The sequence below is a fragment of the Halictus rubicundus genome, chromosome 17, assembly GCF_050948215.1.
Source record: "Halictus rubicundus isolate RS-2024b chromosome 17, iyHalRubi1_principal, whole genome shotgun sequence".
Lineage (NCBI taxonomy): Eukaryota > Metazoa > Arthropoda > Insecta > Hymenoptera > Halictidae > Halictus > Halictus rubicundus.
Window position 1 is genome coordinate 5,538,345 of NC_135165.1, and position 20,507 is coordinate 5,558,851.

At 41.1% G+C, this 20,507-nt stretch overlaps 1 protein-coding gene across 4 annotated transcripts in view; it reads right to left on the bottom strand.

Annotated features, from left to right (window-relative positions):
• The window catches only part of LOC143362417 (uncharacterized), a 30,039-nt gene extending 20,895 nt beyond the window's left edge, over positions 1-9,144 (bottom strand). For 3 of the 4 annotated variants that reach the window (XM_076802554.1, XM_076802552.1, XM_076802555.1), the window contains exons 1-2: positions 5,452-6,369; positions 2,764-3,047 (exon numbers count right to left, since the gene is read on the bottom strand). In XM_076802554.1, the coding sequence (XP_076658669.1) occupies positions 2,764-3,047; positions 5,452-5,533 (366 nt within the window). In that variant the 5' untranslated portion in view covers positions 5,534-6,369. Of the gene's footprint in view, positions 1-2,763; positions 3,048-5,451; positions 6,370-8,882 lie in introns of those variants that run through there. The other variant, XM_076802553.1, reaches the window with a different exon arrangement.
• Positions 9,145-20,507: the final 11,363 nt, after the last annotated feature.

The following is a 20,507-nucleotide window of genomic DNA, read 5'->3' on the forward strand; positions in this document are numbered from 1 at the left end:
TTGGCAGTTGCATTGGTCAAACGCAACCGAATCCGGATCGTTCATGAAGCATTTTATTTAAGTAAATTCCTTCTAGGTTCCAAGACTAACGTGTCAACATGCAATTGAACAAATTCTCACCGAAAAATTCTACAATTGTTAGTTATCGTTGGCAGTTGCATCGGTCAAATGCAACTGAATAAAGATCGTTCATGAATCATTTTATTTAAATAAATTCCTTCGAGGTTCCGAGACTAATGTGTCGGCATGGGATTGAATAAATTCTCGTAGGAAAATTCTACAATTGCGAGGTGTCGTTGCCAGTTGCATCGGTCAAATGCAACCGAATAGAGATCGTTCATGAATCATTTTATTTAAATAAATTCCTTCTAGGTTCCAAGACTAATGTGTCAACGTGCAATTGAACAAATTCTCACAGGAAAATTCTACAATTGTTAGTTATCGTTGGCAGTTGCATCGGTCAAATGCAACCGAATAGAGATCGTTCATGAATCATTTTATTTAAATAAATTCCTTCGAGGTTCCGAGACTAATGTGTCGGCATGGGATTGAATAAATTCTCACAGGAAAATTCTACAATTGTTAGTTATCGTTGGCAGTTGCATCGGTCAAATGCAACCGATTAGAGATCGTTCATGAATCATTTTATTTAAATAAATTCCTTCTAGGTTCCAAGACTAATGTGTCAACGTGCAATTGGACAAATTCTCACAGGAAAATTCTACAATTGTTAGTTATCGTTGGCAGTTGCATCGGTCAAATGCAACTGAATAAAGATCGTTCGTGAATCATTTTATTTAAATAAATTCCTTCTAGGTTCCAAGACTAACGTGTCAACATGCAATTGGACAAATTCTCGCAGGAAAATTCTACAATTGCGAGGTGTCGTTGGCAGTTGCATCGGTCGAACGCGCCCGAATCGCAGTTGGTGGATCGACCTGTACAGATCCAGATCGGTAAAGCATTTCACCGGGAGAAACGTGCAATTAAAAGGAATCACGCGTGGCTGCGAACCCAGTGGAAGCCTAGAAAGTCTCGGCAGACCATACCGAATAAAGTGCTGCGCCTTGACTTCTAACCATGGCGGTTCGACCGAGGTGTTTTTTCACCGGAGACGCGAGTAGGCAAGTCCGAGTCGCATCAAAGTCCCCCGGACTCGGATCGCCATATTCAGTCTGTTACACCTCGGAACCAGCCGGCGTTATCGACGATAATAAAATCCGAACGAACGGGCACGCCTATACAAAAGCGCGTCGTCGTCTACAACAAAAGTTTCCGAGAGCCTGTTTGTTTCAGTTGCGCTTCTACACCGCCGCCCGTTGCACATCTGTGCACGCTTACCGCGCGGATCGAATTAATGCAGAACGGCTGCATCGTTAATTAACACGCCGCCACGCCGCTACCCGTAACGCGATTGCAACGCGAGCATCCACGTCTACATTATTCTTTCTTAGGCTCCTGTAATTGTGTTCCTGCTCCGTTCTTTCCTTATGAAACATTTATGCCACTTTCGAATGCAGCGAACGCGCACGTGTAACTAGAATTGCAACAGTACGGGCCAAAAGTTGCGTGCTGGATGCGATGAATAAGCTCCGCGGTCTTAACGGCATGAAATTCTACTTTTCAGAACGTCTTAATGATTCAACGGCTTGTTTTCCTGAATAATGAACAGGCGGTTCATTTTCTGGGAATTCTCGGGTCTGGAAACTACGTGCGAATTGATCAAATCGTTCTTTCTATTGCTGAATTTTATTTGCACGCTTAGATCATTTTCTGCCGAACTTGAAAATCAATTTTCACTACAATCTACAGCATACCAGGATATACCAAAATATACTAGAATAAACTAGAATATACTAGAATTTATCAGAATTTATTCCAGAAAATACCGAAATATACCCGAATGTAATAGAATATACGAAAATATACTAGAATATACTAGAATATACCACAATTTAGCGTAATATGCCAGAATACACAAGAATGTACCAAAACATACCCCAATATACGTGAATAAACTAGAATTAAACAAGCAGATTAAATTTACTCAATTAACACTAGAACTACCGAGCAATAAATGCGACTGACGTATATCGCTTTGTAACAGTGACAAGACTGTGCTCATTCAGACTTCATACAACTTTTATTGTAATATGTGCTTCAATGAAGAGGTTCATTAAAAAATTTCCGATGAAAACATTTTTACAATTTCAGTAATTGTAAAAGAAAAAATTAGGAACCAGTCATTTTGACTGGTCCGATAGTTCTAGTGTTAAACCAAATTTTAGTAGGATCTATAGTGTGACCTACGAGCTGTGGGAGTGTTGCAAAAATCATTTTATCTTTTTTGTTCTTGTATTATTAAGTGAGTTGTTTTGATTTTGTGTTGCGTTCATGGGCATTGGCACAAGACTCGACGCGTTAAGAATATACATTTTAATTTAGTTTCAATAACAATTTTATGCACAGCCGTTCACTGCTACACATTAAAATTTGATTTAAAATCCAGGATCCGTGGGTTAATACATACCGGAAATTTGCTACTGTGAGTTTGTAAGTTGGCCGGCTGTTGAGTCTGACTTGTTCTTGTATGATTAAGTGAGTTGTTTTGATTTTGTGTTGCGTTTATGGGCATTGGCACAAGACTCGACGCGTTAAGAATATACATTTTAATTTAGTTTCAATAACAATTTTATGCACAGCCGTTCTCTGCTATACATTAAAATTTGATTTAAAATCCAGGATCCGTGGATTAATACGTACCGGAAATTTGCTACTGTGAGTTTGTAAGTTGGCCGGCTGTTGAGTCTGACTTGAACTCTGCTCCTCCCCGTAGAGTGGTGGCATCCTGTATTCCGGTGCAATGTTCTGCCCGGAACTGCGAAGCTGGCCGTCGTCGAGAGCAGCGTTTCTTTCTATGGCAGCCCTAAGCGACGATTGCTGCTCGGCTACCGTTTGCACCCTGTTCTCTTGCTGGTCGTTCTGGCTCTTCTGATTGTTCGGCACCGGTTTCGGTGGTGGTACTGGCTTGTAAAGTCCCTCCTCATCTGAAATTCATATTTCGCAGACAATTAGTCGCCGTGTTAATTCAACGCCCCCGCTGTCCAACGCACACCACGCCACCGAAGCGTTCCGTACACACCGATTTAATTTATTCGACCTTTTTGCTGTCCCATTATTTTTATCAAAACGTGGGTTTGATTTTATTCAAGTCGTACACCCGTAGCAAAAAGTATTCGATCGAACCAGTCAATATAAATATCGATCATTATAGATATTCGTGTCATTGTATATAAAAATTAACTTCTATTAACGTCATTGACAAATGCAGTAATAAAACTTGTCATATATGAAGAAAATATGCGGGTAAAATTAAACATGTTTGTTTCTTTATAGAGACAAATTTTAGACGTTTAAAAATGGGGTGAACTATCCCCTAAGTGTTGAGGAAATTTTTTTGCTGCTTGAATTTTTTTAGCATTTCGAGATAATGGTGGTGGCATTGTTTTTGTTCATTTATAGCTTCATTTCTCAATTTTTTAAAATATATTTTTCAGACTAGTTTTTCCTTCGCGTTAGTCTTTTTAATTCTATTAGTAAAACAGTTTAAAAAATACGTTTTCCCTGTCTTAGGAGTTGCAGAATGTTCTTAGAGGATTTAATAAAAGTAGGAAAATTTTTAATAAAAGTAAAAAGAAAATTTTTAATAAAAGTAAAACGGGGATGGGAGTACTAATAACGATGCTGCACATACAGGATGATACTTATTGAGATGAATTAAGCTACGAAAGGGAATGTTCTCTCAAAGTCATCCTCTCATGAAATTGCTATATCACTGACATATGTAGTTCGTAATGGGTGTGTAATTTTCTTCACATTCTCGTAGAAAGAAAAAGCTACAGATACACAACCACTATGACAATGCAGCCTTGCGATTCGTTCGTTCGATAAAATGAATAAGCGTACCAGAAATAAAATTAATAAACACATTAGAGGAAAAGTAAATAAAGACAAGAATATTTAATTTTTCATGATGGATACACTAAGTGTGTTTAGGATCCATAAACCTTTCGAATTCGGCGGACAGGATCGTTTCAGTGTTTTTAGAGATTTTGAAAGTTTATGGCAGCTTATCTCTGTAGCTTAGCGATTCTTTTCAACAGTTTCGTTAAAATCTCCGGCGAAGATACACGGTCAGATTTAATTCCTAATGAAAAAGTAATTGGGAAGCGAGCTAATCGTATACAGTTAATCGTAATTAAGCTGATGCTCAGCTGCGCGTAAAGCTACATTTAGCTCCAGCGAACTTCGACGTATCCGCTATGAAAAATTAGTCTAGGCTAGGTGTCTCTTCCCCTTAAGTAAAATAATTAACGTTACCGTAACGAAGATAATGAATATATTTGTAAATTCAAATTTCTCGTACGTTTCCTGGATAGTTTGTTACACCAAAACCCATCGCCTAGAAAAATTTCTAAGGGCACGCTTTTCAACCACGTAATTATCACATTACGAGTCCATTTTGTTCGCTAATTATACGACTTCTGATTCGTTAGGCCCCCTATTTATTTTCCTCTTAGGACCAGCTTCTAATAAAAAAAATGTATCAGCTATAGTGCGAAACCACGGACTGACATAATTATTAGAATTGCGTTGTGCATCGTGCATTCTTCGGTAGAAACATAAAATGTGCAATAACATTCCGTGTGATGCACACTTTCCATCGGTTTCATCAACGCTCGATTTTAATGGAATCGTTGCGTAATTGGAAGGATATCGAGCGAAGTCAATTTGACTATTTACGTCGAGCGAATGTTGCCAAATGCTTTCAGGTGAAAATTACTTCTGCTAAACACACAAATATCGCTCTATTTGCAATTTCCTTTAGTTTGGTTCTGTTATATTAAAAGCAATATTTTGCACGATTCATTTTTACTCTCTTTATATTTTACCGTCTATTCAGAAAATATAACGACATTAATATTTTCAGAAATAAAGCAATTATATTGGTTAATACACTTTCGATTGACGTCTATATTAACTATAAAAAGTCACATCGGTTTTCTAGGGTTGTAAGAGGGGTTCAGATATTTTTTTATCCCGTTTTAGTCTCATTATGCGTCTATTTAAAAAATTGAGAGAAATTAAAATTTTTAGAAACAAAGCATTTATATTGGCTAGTACACTTCAATGTGTTTTGTACATTTTCTGTGGCTGCAAGAAAGTGTCGTCATGTGTTACTGTATATTTAAAAAATATAGAAAAGTCAACATCTTCATAAATAAAGTGTTTCCATTGGTTAATACATGTTTGGATGACTTTTATGTTAATGTTGGAGCCCCATTGTTTTTCTGGGGTTTCGACAGGAGTGAATATAATTTTTTAAATGTTTTCGGTGACGGTGTCGCGTGTAAATGAACTTTTGGTGAAGCATTCTCGACATTTCTGTACCTTGATTCTGATTTTGCCGCCTGAGACGGTTCTCCTGCTTGACTTTGCGAACGGTGGTGGCCATCGCGTGTTGGCTGACCATCTCTGAAGAATGCACCGAAACCCTCTCTTTCACACCCGCGAACACTTGTCCCACTCAATATGTTTTCGACAGCACTTTGTCACGTTGTCGCACGCTCGACAGCGAACGTTTCCCCCAAGGCATCGGCCGTCTCAATTAACAAGCGTAAGTGTCCTTTATCTTTCGTCGAAAATACTGACAATTTTACGGTCGTATCCTCCCCGTTATCGGCCTGTGTCAACATAGTAATCACTGCTTTATGAAATCGGACACTTTTTGCTCGCAACACTTTATCTTGCATGCTAACAACATGTTGCAAATCGTCGCTCGTTTAATCCTAGTCTCTTAATTGGCCAGCTCCGTGCCTGGTTCATTCAAGTTCAATGAAACCAAACTATTCCACAACATTACTTTGAACAACATCGCGAATTCTTACGACTCTTCAACTACAATCATAACACAGTTAATCGTCAGACAATTAACACGTTCAATATAATTCGATTTAATTTATGTTTAATTTGAGGGCATGTATCGATTACAATTTCTAATTTCTCTGTCTTCGCAACTCTTTCTTACGATCTCATCAAAGTCTAGCTGAGAAATCTGCTTCCGTGATATTAATGGCGAGCTTCAAACTGCAATAAGCAACATTACAATTCTCAAGAGGACGATCTACAGCGCCAAGCAATTGCGTCGATTGCAATTTTCCGCTTCGACATCTCCACTGCTGTTTTCTTACGATTTCACTATAATCCGCAGCCCAGCTCGCGAATCGGCATTTCCGTATCGTTAATGGTGTCACTAGCAATCTTCGAACTGCGAGCAACAGTAGTGCAATTCTCGAGAAGACAGTCCTGCGATTGAATTCGTTAGGATTTTTAGCTCCGTTGCAGCAAATATTCTACAACTTCTACAGTGTCGTCAACGCTAGCAAATTTGAAAACTAAAACACTGCAAACATTACAAAAATATTCTACAAAAACTCAGTAAAAGTTTTATCCCCGACAGATTCTACCGTTCACAATTTCCCTAAAATCTACTGTTGGGCTGAAAAATTTGCCTTCGTTTTGCAATAAAAAAAAAAAATACTGCAGTCTTCGAGAAAACAGTCTACAGTACCAACAATTCAACAAACGTCGAAGCTAATAAATCTGTCCGTCATTAAAAACGTCACCAACTTTCGAAGAACGATAAGCATCACTACAGCCTTCAGCAAAGACTGTCTAATATTTAACAAGCTTTCCTACAATTTCACTAGCTCGACAACGTACCCAGCATATCTCCGTCCCGTTAAAAACATCACTAACAACTTTCGAAAAGCAACAAGCATCGCCGCAGTCCCGGGGAATACTGTCGTCTACATTTGTTGGAATTTTTCCGACATCCTGCGAGAGCCTTTACTAGGAGATTCCAGCGTATTCTTCTTGCACTCACTTCAAGGGGGGGGGGGCGAGCGAGAAGGATAGTTTCTAACAAATTCTGGGGAGGTTTTTTCCTCCGCGCGACGTCCACCGAATCCGTAATAAGAAGCGAAGTCGAGGAAGCACCAAAGGGAGGAACTGGAGGAGACACGTGTGGAGGCGTCCGCGCGGTATTCCGGACACTTCGGTCGTCAAAAAGCGCCCTTCAGGCTCGAAGGGCCGACACGAACCCTCGACGCTGCGATCCCGAGAGATCACGATCGAAACAACACTTTTCCCCAGTTGTATGTCGTTTCCTCCGTGCTCCCTAGGTATTCCGGACGCTTCCGTCTTTGGATAACGCCCTTCGGGTCCGAAGGGATCACGTGGACCCTTGAAGAAGTTTGTACGATCGGAAACAAGAGTTTCTCCGGTCGTTTGTAGTTGGTTCGGTGCACGCTCGCCGTTCTGGACACTTAGGTCGTCGAGAAGCGGCCTTCCGGTTCGAAGGGACGGCTCGAACGCGCGAGGAAGTTGTTGATCGCGAGATCCCGATCGAAACAAGAGTTTCTCCGGTTGTTCGTGTTTCTTCGGTGCACGCGCGAGCAAGAATGCGCCTGGTGCGTGGCCGGTTGCACGAAAGAAGCGGATTTTCCACGCGAGAGGAGAACACCGCGCTCACGGGCCTTCTTCGACGCCACTGAAAGAACTCAAACTTTCCATTGAGTGAACGTCTGGTTCCGCCGTACTGACTTCACTTCCGGTATCGTCCCACCATTACCAAGGAGAAATCACTATAAACACCGGTGGGAGAAAGATCCGTCGGTGAAAGAGACGAGGAAAGCCGGCTCGCTCGCTGGCTCCGAGAAGAGGAAGAGAGAGAGAGAGAGAGAGAGAGAGAGAGAGAGAGAGAGAGGGAGAGAGAGAGAAGGATGGTGAAAAGGATCGATATATAGTGGGGAGAAGGAGAGGGACAGACTTCGGGATAATTTATTCCGCGTCCATACGCAGGCGGGCTCCGTGGCGCGCGTCGGACGCATATCAAGCTGCGAGTAGGCTCTCTGCCACTGGCAGGACGATCGAGAGATCTTCGATAGTTGCTGGCGATTGTTGCGGCCGTCCTCTCTAGCCTCTACACGGTTTCATTAACCCTACACCGGGAAACTCGGCTCCACAGCCCCGTGATATCTGCTTGAAAATTTCCGGCCCGGAATATTCCCTGTCAATTTGATCCCCGTTGCGTGTACGCGGAAAATTAACCAAGTATAGAGATCGTAAGTAATGGCTGCGAAGCGATGATTTATCTTGTATTTAAATATTTCGATTAATTGAACGTAATGTCGTGATAATGTAGTAATAGCACGTATAGCTACGTTGTCTATAAAAATATTCTAGTTATGTTTATTACGAACTAAAATTTTAACGGCGTTAGAAGACATTTAGCTACTGACATCGCCAGACCGCAGGTCAATAATTAAAAAAATTTGTATGGATATAACATGGTCGTGAAGAACCTGTTTCCGGTCTCGAATAGCCAAAAGGTCAGACAGGAAACAGTAATAAATACCCTATTTCATTTTATACCGCGCATAAAACTTCGAGAGTACGTTACTTGAGGTGAAAAACTTCTGACGTCATATTTTATTTGAAGAATTCCTGGAACGGTTAACACGGATCCAACCACGCGAATAAAACGAATCGTTTCGCGGTTAATCACCAACGATCACAAATGACTAATAATTATACGAGAGACGGAGAAATGCACACGTTAGATCAAGAAATATAATATTAACGAAACATGAAATCATAATTAATAAACTATGATTTTAGATATTGGACGATATAAGAAAGAACAGAAAGATGGTGAAAGGAGGGATACCGGCTGAATATGTGTTAACAGAAACTTACAAAAAGATGTTCTCCGAAGGTTCTCAAGAAAGTGTTATAAAAAGATGCTCTTTGTTAAATACCTCCGGAGGAAAATGATAAGATGAAGAAAACACAATCGCACGTCACTGTTCGAGAAAAACCAGCACTCCGCGAGAACCGTTTCACTCACACCATTGTGGTCCAACGAGACCCGACACGTGCCGGTTAACGTTCGCGGAACGACTGACTTGTCCTTAGGTATTATTATTTGGGAGACCGCCAGGTAGACCGGTGCATCCCCCACTCTCCCGGTGTGTCGGTTTTTCGATTCCCATTGTCCCAAAAATCCCGCGAACCTTTGATCACATTTGCGAATCATAAACAAACGACTTTTTCCCATTTCTGTTCGCGTCCCATTTTCAATTGCAACATCAGCTTAAGCGGAAAAGGACGAACAGAACGCGGCCAAATAACATTTGTCGATCTCGTAGCAGCAAATAAAGGTCAATTCACGTAGCTTTGTTTCCTCTTGTCATTGTGACGAGCGACTACATGTGTGTACGCAGCGAGAATCGTCGATCAGTCGCGACGATTGTCACGTAAAAATATGTTTCTCGAAAACGCTTGACCTTTCACGACAATATGTGTGTACGGCACGGATATATGTGTGCGAGCGTTTGTGGTGTGAATCTATCCTAACATCGAGCATATACGCGCGACGTTATCGAGATCCTCGACTTCAATGTCGCGTTCCTCCGCGTCTGCGGCGTCCATCGCGCAATAAGATTCTTCGGGAGCGTGCTCGAGAAAGAAATTTTACAAACTATCAACAAATACGCTCGTTAAGCACCCAATGACGGTTAAAAACAAAGAGAAGACAATTCAAAATCAAAGCTGTTCTCGAAATGCATTGGGGATGTGCCAAAAAATTTAGCACTGCGAAAATGGTCACATTAAATTTATTTAGGTATTGCACATACTTTAAATAAAAAAAATTTTTATATGAATATTAGACCTATAAAACTGGTCATGTCCCTGTAATATTTTCCAAGTTTTGGACAACAGTTTTAATTAATATAGACTGCAAATCTTCTTGTCGGATAAAAATATATTTCTAAGCTTAACAGTTTTAATGCTTTAAATATAACATGCCTGCGTCCTTATATTCTTCTGATAACTTCAAGGTTTTGTGATTCACGTTACATCATTTTTCTCATAAAGGCACAAAATCCGCAATCTAAATATACATATCGTTATTGACAATACGTTCAATTTTTCATTTTAAATTTGAAACTGAAATCCTGATACTGAATCCACAAAATGAAACTGTGGTGATATAACACATCTTCGGCTGTGAAATAAAAACTATGGAACGAGAGATTTGGCAATTAGCGGTAGGTGTAGTGTTAAAATATGGTTTGTACCGTTCGCCAGAATTGGAAGGCCTCCATCGGGGCAACTTGTGTCCTTCCTCTTTCGCGACGAAGGAAACCAGGCCGTTGTTCTCTGACAAAAGGGGGTGACGTTTACCGAGGTTGACGTACGTGTTTACTACGTCCGTGAGAAAATACGTTGAGGAAGAGACACGGTGAAATGAGTTCTAGGAGCTCGGTAGGTGGGTCGAAAACGACCAAAGACTAGACTTGAGGACGAGGAGAACACTTACGCGGATCAACCATGCGTGCTTCCCTATATTCGCCGGCGTCACAGGTGAGCTGAGAGTAACCACCTAACGAACCTTCCACATATGCGTGACGAGGTAGGATCGAAAGGGACAAACAAAACTCGAAAAATCACCGGCGTCATTCGAACCGTCAATCTTCATTCGCTGCCTCTCGAATACACGCCGCGCGCGCTTGTGTGTGCGCCCGTGTCCGTGTAAACGATTGAGTATCCCATACACCGTAAAACATACAAACAGAATGTTAGTGAAAATGCTGTTCGCCGTAATACGATAATGACACATTTTACGGAACAAATTAGCTTTCCCTATGATACATTGCAGGGAAAATATCTCAAGGTCATAATTTAAACTCTAAGCAAACTCGAAACAAACTGTTTATAATTTGTTTACAACTGTTGAAATTAGAAAAATGTTGTCGTGAGAAATGTTCTAAATTGTATAAGATCTGCACAAGGTCTGAACAATTTAATGTTGCGATTACTAGAAAATATATGCTAAATATTTTCAACGTTGAATTTGAAAGTTGTATTCGTCCATATTAAGAAATATTTAACAGGCTCTTCGATTATGCGTTTGTGACAAAAATGTGTGGATAATATACAAAGGAATAAAAACATTAGAAATATTTAAGATTATCATTACACTATCTTGGACAGATTAAAATTCTTTAAAAAATAAATACGCATTCGTATATCTTATATTTTCAATTGTTGGCACGGAATATTTTTTCCATAAGCAAAGGCGTCTGTCAAGTGTTTAATAGTTATTTCTGAATTCAAGGAGCAACGTTGTGGCAGGAATGCGTCGGTGTGATGAACGCAGGAAACAAACGTCAGCCATAAACTTTCGAGAAACAAACCATGATCTACAGGGTTCGCAGCTTTCCACCGGTGCTGTCATAAGGAAGAGAAATTTCTTGTTCTTTGTCAAGAATATGTGGAATGTAGCATCGCTTGTAGCTGTTAATTACCTAAGCAACTGAATACGAATCTTTGATGTTCACGCAGGATCGTAAGTATACCTCTCTCGCGTGCAACGATCGCAGGTGCAACTGACGGCGAATCTTGTTCGACCTTGCTAAAAGTACAGAAGTATTTCCTACGTAGGAAATTGCCGGAGTCAAATTCGCGTTGGATCGGGCAAGAAAAAAAAGTGGAAAAGGCGGCCGATGATCGGACACGCCAACTTGATCCTTATTCATATTCATATCAACTTTAATTCGACGAATTATGTTCCTTCCATGATCGAACCACTTAGAACTGATCCACTCCGCTTGATTTCGCAAAATTTATTAGCGAAATTTCTGCTGGATATTCAAACTGTCAAGATAAACAGACAATGGATATCTGTGCAAAATAAAAATTGTCCAAATCAATAGCAAGACACTGGAGTTTAATGAAAATGCAATTTCTAGATTAATCATCTTAAAAAGTCGAAAACGATGCAACAGTTAAATTCTTTTAATTTTCATTCAATTGTATGTTTGACGTTTTATTTTTCCTTATCATAAATGCATACGATCTTCAGCCTAGTGATAAACTAAAACCACTTAACCGACAATTATTTCCTCGACAATGTTTACGTCGACACATTGTCAAAGAAATCATTGTTCGTTAACCAGTTAAGCGTGTTTGACGTGTATACACGTCATTCAAAATTCTATTGCGGTTAACGTTAACGAATTGTTAATTTCTTATCGAATAAAAATGTAATTCTTTCTCATTTAGCTTTACAAGTGCTTTGGCTTTTATAATAGCCGCATTTGGCCCGCGTTCGACGTGTATATTCGTCATTGCTTGATTTTAATTCCGCTCCGTGAGGGATTTTTCAAATTAAACCACGCTTAACTGGTTAAGTGGAACGGACCCCAAAATTCGGGATCGACGGAATAAAATCGATGGAGAAAAATAAAATACCAAAGAATCTCGAGGGAATCATGGATACTTCCAAAATGGTTTTAAAAATCCTAAACATCGTCAATTATATAGTTGTACATGGTCCACCGTCTGAGCGTTAAGCATACAGTTTCGGGAAAGTATTTTGAAGGTTCCAAGCTTTTCGAAAATACGATATTTTGACCGGCCTGCAGGAGACTGCCAGTTTAAGTAGCGACATATCCCGCTAACGAAATCATCTCGTTCCCTTCGTGCCGGTTGATTCTTTCGTTTTTTCCTCCGGTGTTCCCTTTAGCAGGAAGCGCTTCCTCGCACTTGTTTTTTATTTTGCTCCTATTTCACCAACACAAAGCCACCGGGTCCGCAGGCTCTGAACGCACCACCATCCACCTTCGTACAAACGGCCTTTGAATAGCGTCTAGTTTTTGCGTGGCAACTAGTTTTACCGAGGGTTTTCATTCTGCTCTATCGAGACGACGACGAGGAGGACGAAGACGACGACCGGCGTTCCTTCGTATACCACTCGTCCTTCCAGCCACCGTGAGAATGGAAATCGTCCAAGGCATAAAATTACGTCCCCTTGCCGGAGAAATTGCCGAGCGCCAATTTTTATCCCCGAGGATTTTATCGTCTCGATTTCGCGTAATTCCCGCCGCCCCTTGCGGCTCCACGCGAGCTGAATTTGAATATTCCCCCTTCCCCCATGCCTCATTCACCGTTTCTGGATTACCGCGGCGCCGATTCAATTTTCATTTTACGCCCCGGGACCCGATGAATTAGTCCTCTCGGCAACTGCATTTTTCCTGGCTACTGTCTCAAAGTAGATAACAACTTGTTATTCTTGAGAGTGTGTGTGAAAGTGAGAGAGAGAGAGAGAGAGAGAGAGAGAGAGAGAGAGATAAAGTGGCAAGTTATGCGACGAGATGCGAGGAATTAATTTCTTGCCAGCAGTGGCTGAAAGGTTGCAATTTCAGGTTCGCTTTTTTAGACCGTTTAGTATTGGACAACTTTGTTAATCTTATAAGAGTGTTGCTAATAAGACTTGCAGAGTACTCCGGTTGTATCGAAAGCGTCGTACTGTAGTATATTCAATATTCATTTTCTGTGATATTTAATGCGTTCACCCCTTAGCAATGGCACGTTAGCAATTCGAAGCACGTTTTCTGAAAATACGTCAATGAGCAAATTTATTCTGTAAAAAGAGTGTGTCTCTGTTAAAAGACAGCTTAATTGAGGTTCGTTCATTAATTATATTCGTTTGTGCTTCGAAAATGAAGGAATTAATGTTCCAGCAACCGGAAGTGCATTTTTCTGAACGAGTATCCCACAGTAAGCAAATCAATTACCTTCACAGGAACATTACTACAAAAATACTAAAGTCTAATGCGATATAGCGAAAGTACGATAGTATTTCAAGCACAACTAGCATCTTATCATTCGAAGAGCGAGAAATTAAACGATCACCAACTGGAAGCCCGTTCCCCTGAACCGCTATCTAGAGGTAAACAGATTAGCCGACTCTCACAACAGTATTAGTATGAAAACCAGCCTAGAATGCGCTTCATTTTGCCGTTCGTTCGATGGAATTACGACGACCGATCGCAGCAGGTGAAATTAAACGAAAGCGGTCGGATATACAGGCTAATGTCCGGCGTACGAAGAAACAGAGGTTCACGACTAGCCTAACATTATCGTCCTGGGCAAAAAGGAGCAGCAGCGCGTCGCTGTACCAGTTTTACAAGTTCCTATTTCTCTCGGCCGAGGGATTTTTCTCGTTCCGCCAGCCTCCTGCACCGTGAAGATCCATTTTCCGGGACTCGGATCGCGAAAATCACTATTTCTGCGGCACAATAAACGATCGGGTTGCCCTTATCCCGTGCTCGCATCTCGTTCGGTAGTTCTTCCATCGATCTGATCCTCGCGGTTCTACGAAAGATCGCCTCGGGGAATCCGTCGCCTTGCCTCGCCTCGCCTCGCCTCGCCTCGCCTCGCCGCGCCTTGCCTTGCCTCGCCTTGCCTCGCGTCACGAGCCGCGGCTCTTTCTCTCTCGAGAGCGATTTCCTGAGGAGAATCGAGGACTTGAAACGTATGCGCATTATCAACGGTACGAACATCTGCTGTTTTGCCGCCGTCTTCCCATATATCGTGCGTTCGGGCTAACTGTACAGCACCTTCCACCAGATATCTATCGAGTTACCAGATAAAGCAAACCTAAGTGCACGGTGAAACAGCGTACTCGCTGTCCCGCTAGATTCCCATAAAAAAAAAAGACATCAATTCAGCCTCTTCCGCGCATTAGTCTATTTTAAACGCGCGCCGAAGGATCCCGCGGCTCGACAGAATCGAGGTAAATGCCCCTAATCGCGACCACGCTTCTCTCGCCGACTATTTGCACCATTATCGAACCGCGTTTCGAGCTGCATCGATTGTCGATCGCGATGCTCGTCGCAATAAGGAAACAGCTACACCATTTCCATTTCTTTTGGTTGTGCAGGCTGTTTCATTGAAGAAGCAAGCCACAGGCTGCATCTCTTAGCAATGAAAAAAAAAAATAAGCCAATGGGCATATCACGTTGCAATGAACCAATCAACATTGAGAAAAATGAGATCTTCCGTTTGATGTAAAAAGATGATGGCTTCAAGCCGTTGTCTGTCATTGCAATTCTGAATTGTGTGCATCTGTGACAGAAATTACTAGATGCAATTTAGTACAATATAGACACCTTAGAAGAATTTAAGAATGTCAACATGTATACTAACAAATAAATCAATTTCCATCTAGCCCCTGTATCTTTCAATTAACACACAATAATTTTGTATACAGACCCAGAGTCTGATTATAATTATTCATGTTTCTATTAGTGTTCAAAAGAAATGCAATGATAACATCCGCCATGTGCAGGCAAATGTTAATACAAAAATGAATAGCAATGAATTATTCAAACAATATCAGGTGTAAAATTTGGTTCATACATGTTATTCAACACACATGTAAATGTTCAAGTTAATATTTTTTTAATTGCTGCACGAAGCGACTTGAATCTTGTTCGATACATTTCAGTGCCACTTTTTACGTTCGAAAGTGAATTATTTAAACGCGAAGCACATTAGGATTGTGGGATCGTGGATTTATTTCATAGAATTGAAAATTCCTTAAAGGTTTCTACTCGCTTGACAATTATGCCATTTTAGCCGACAGACGGCGCCGACACATTTAATTAAAAGTCCCGTTCCGCGGCTGAGACTTCGAAGAAATCATTACTGTCGAACATCCCGACGATAAATGCAATCTGCACGATGCACAATGGGTCTACGCAAACTGCAGCCTTCCTCCTTGTACGACAGATCCGCTCGCACCTACTTAGGTGACCTGTCAAGGATAAGTTAGCTACCTCTCGCCACTGGGGGGTTGGTTCAATTTCGAATCAACTAATAACGAAATCGCCTTCTCCCGCTGAGACTGCAATCGGTAACCAATCACTGACAGGCTTCTGCTGTTCGGAGAACACCGGAGGAACGACGACAGGTGGGAAAAAATGTGTAGGGTGATTAGCTGCGGCGATCTTAAATTATTCTCGCGGAAAAATCGATTCTTGTTTGTAAGTTTCCAAAAAATGTTCTTAATATACCTAAATTGGCAAGGACGGACAAACAAATTTGTTTTCGTCTCCTAAGTTCATTAAACCCTGAAGAATATCGAAATCCTGTTAAACTTGTTTGAAATATTTTTCGTTTCAGGGGACCAAAAGTCTAGTTATTGGCGTTTAATAACCGGTTCGGGTAAAATCAATGAACTTTTGCGAATGAATAATATTATAATAACATTGCGCAATACTTCGGTCTACTGGTTGAACGATAACAGCTTCTTGTAAAAGAGATTAAAGGAAAGTGGAACGGTTAAGAGTGGAAAAACCGCTCCCCACAGACGCACCAATATCTTTTTAATCCGTTAGAACAGTGCCGTGTTGAATTGTTAGTTACGAGGTCAATATGATGCCGCCAACGGGGATTAGTTTGACGATCCGTTAGTTTCTTAATTAAGCAAGGGAAAATTTATGGAAATCGTATTACGTGTTGCACCGTGTGAAATCGGTCGATGAGGGGAAATAGCGTTCCAGGTTTCTACGTTTGTGCCCCGACGTCTTCTAATTCCGTGCGAAACAATTCCGCCGATTTGCATTCACCGGCTGTAACATTTTCACCAGATAGTGTGGATGTTAATCGGTGAATCGGAAGGATCGCGAAGGCCGTGCGAAATCGTGCATAAAATCGCAGAAACGACATATATGTGTGTCCCTCGCGGCGTCTGGAATCTTCATTTGACATGAGAACGACTTTTTAATTGTATTGTACGATTGTAGAGTTATAGGATTCTTTCACGATCAGATAAATAATTCATGAATCTCGAGCTGCGAAGCTATTTTATTCAGAGAAAGGGATTAACGAATAATTAGTGAATAATTGACCAGGAAATTTTTAAAGAGCAGCTCGTGCATAAGTTCTGCCGTCTACTTATAACTTTGCAACGGCGCATTTATAGCCAACCTTTACACATTTTTTTTCTCGTTTGCAGCTGCAGAGAACGCTGCCGCAGTTTGCGGGAAACCCCCAGTGTACGAAAGCGATTTTATCCAAGGTGGGTGCGAAGCCTTCAATTTGTAACAATATAGCAGCTCAACAATCAATAAATTAGCAATTCTTTGGTTTATTAATCGACTCCTCGAGAGCTATAACAGTTTCAATCGTTGACAAGAAAATTGTCTGGAATGTATTCTAATGAAATTTCTTTTTGGAATTGTTGAGATCCTTTTTAACATAGAGCAATAAAAGAAAAATTTCGTTCATTAATTCATTAAAAATAGTTACAAATTATTTTAGCCTTCTAAAACCCTCATCAAAATCTATTCATGGTTTTCACCGTTTCTCATTTTCCTCTTTAATTCCACCAATGGTAGTTTACATATTTTAATATTCCAATGTGTCAACATAATCATAAGGATGTAAACAATTTTGCAGCATGTGAGATAAGGGGATAAGTTGGGGATAAGGATTGAAGCTATATCTCTATTAAAAATATTTATTATGAGCTCTTCGAATTCTAAAGCCCTTGTCAAATATTTATTTTTAACTACTTGGTTATTAAAAATCTTCCTCCCTGTAAAAATGTATTCTAAGGTTCCGTGATTTATTTTCCCAATAAAATTTCTCGAACTTATTTTCCCCTATTTTTACGTTGTCAAATAGAACGAATACTAGTACCACACGCTTTACAATAGTATAATTATTGAACGTATGAAAGCAACAATTTGGAAACCCTTCAGTTTCCAGGAACACAACGTATTCTTAACGGAACGGGATCGCTCGGCCAAGACCGTAACAACGTAACAATTTCGCAATTAATTGTTGGCCACGTTAGACCGTACGAAACATCACGTGACAGAGCTGTCAGGTAGGTCGACGGAATAACGTTACGCAATTTACACGGAATATCGGAACAAAAGTAATTTAACACTCGAGGTAGTGCAAACTCTACTTTCCGAATCGCCCGTCTGCGATTCTGGCGCCGGTGCCCTAACGAAAATGTCGCGTGTAATTACACGATGTTTAACGACGTTAACAGTATTATTCGAGCACCCGCGCTTCCGAACGGTTTCCTAATTAATTACGGCCACTAATGCGAGTAACGACGTACCCTCCGATGGCCAAAAATAGCTGGGCTGGTTGTAACGGACTTCGAGGGAAATTCTACGACCGAAATATGGAGCTACAAACAAAGTGCTCATACTGTTATAACAAATTGACAGTAGTCAAATCGTGTACTATCACACTGTCAAGTCTTTTCACCTGTCATTGCCACGTGGACTATGTGATGTTTTAGTCTCTTGGAAATTGTTATTGTGTCGGAAGTAGCTAAGAAAATTGTTTGAAGTCCGCTAGGTCAAAAATAATCATTTGTTGCAATTGTTTCCTTAGTTCTCTGATGTTATGAGAATTTCAATCAGGAAACAAAAATTCTAAAAAATTGTTATTGTGTCGAAAGTGGTTCAAGAAATTGTTTGAAGTCCGGTAGGTTAAAAATAATCACCTGTTGCAATTGTTTCCTTAGTTCTCTGATGTTATGAGACGTTCAATCAGGAAACAAAAATTCTAAAAAATTGTTAATGTGTTTCGTGGTCGACGGGGATGGTTCAATAATATTCCCGACAGTATAGCGTAAGTATCTGAGGCAATAAAAATATGATTGGAAATCCGCCGGGTGATAAATCATGGCAACTCTTTCGTTGGGTCTTCAGTGTTATTAGACTCCGTTAGAAAAGAAAAATTGTAAAAAATTGTTAACCGGTTGGGATTGAACGAGAACAACCTAATGACGATTCTTATGCATTTGAGACAGTGGAAAAAATTGTTTAATGTTACTAAGGTGAAAAATCATGATCTAGTGGAACAGTTTCGTCGGGTCTTCGGCATTGTTGGAGTCCGTTAGAAAAGAAAAATTGTAAAAAATTGTTAACCGGTTGGGGTTGAACGAGAACAACCTAATAACAATTCTTATGTATTTGAGACAGTGGAAAAAATTGTTTAATGTTACTAAGGTGAAAAATCATGATCCAGTGGAACAGTTTCGTCGGGTCTTCGGCATTGTTGGAGTCCGTTAGAAAAGAAAAATTGTAAAAAATTGTTAACCAGTTGGGATTGAACGAGAACAACCTAATGACGATTCTTATGCATTTGAGACAGTGGAAAAAATTGTTTAATGTTACTAAGGTGAAAAATCATGATCTAGTGGAACAGTTTCATCGGGTCTTCGGCATTGTTGGAGTCCGTTAGAAAAGAAAAATTGTAAAAAATTGTTAACCAGTTGGGATTGAACGAGAACAACCTAATGACGATTCTTATGCATTTGAGACAGTGGAAAAAATTGTTTAATGTTACTAAGGTGAAAAATCATGATCTAGTGGAACAGTTTCATCGGGTCTTCGGCATTGTTGGAGTCCGTTAAAAAGGAAGAATTGTAAAAAATTGTTAGCCAGTTGGGATTTAAAGGGAACCACCTAATGCCATTGGTAACTTGTCTCGCGCAGTAAGAAAATTGTTTCACGTCTCCCAGGTGAGAATTCATCGGCGGATGTACAAGTTTCGCCGTTTCCCCGGCGTTGCGAGTTGAAATATTGTCTAGGATAGTTGGTGAATGGGAAACGCGTATCGTTCCTGAAAGTACACGTCTTACCTCTTGAGTATTCCACGGTGGCCGCGCGGGAATCGCGTAGCAGAAGATCTTTTCCAGCAGCAGGTGGAGTTTCGAGCTCCCCTCGAGGCAGCAGCAGCAGCACGCGAAACTCTCTGCTCGAAAGACGAAAATTCTTCTGCACACACGCACACACACACGGTGGAGGCCGTTTCCCGCGCCCTAACGAGAGGCAGCACCTTTTATTGCCACACTTCCCGCCACTCGCGAGCGTGCATTCCTCTCGGACAGTCGTTTGCGCTCTTCCCGCACGAAAATTGGATAGGTCCTCGCACTTTTCTCACACGTTTCTACCGGTGGATCGCCTAGCCGGTCGGCGACGCCGCTCAATTTCGTCGCGACTCTCTCCTGTCAGCGGCGCTTAACTTCGTTTTTAGGGCCCCCCTAATTGAGTCGTAAAAACCTTTCCGCCGTCTCGGTTGACAGACACGACTCTCGCCTGCGCCTGTATTGACACTCGTCTTTCCCAGTTTCGTGTACCCCGAACAAAAACTACTTATCTTCCCCCCCCCCCCCCCCCCCGAGCTATTACTCACTGCTCCTGCTTGCTTTTAATTATCCCGGACAGTAATTAATCGCCGACTTCGCTTCCACGCTGCTCCACCTCGCAAACTCCCGTTCGAGGACCTTTAAACTCCCACGATTTTCCAGTGTCCACACGAGCCACTGTCAAACACTATGATCGCTTGAAAACACTCCGAGAAGAGGTGCGCAACTTTCGAACGTGTTTCCGAGAATCGGCGCGATCGGTATCGTTGAAGATCGGTTAACGTTCACGTGGTCCACACGAGATCGGAACAGTGGTCGGAAGTCCCAAGTTAATTCATGTGCGAACGATCGAGATCTCGCGAACGGGGCCCTCGTGATCGATGATTTCTGGGAAACCGATCCTCTCGCGACG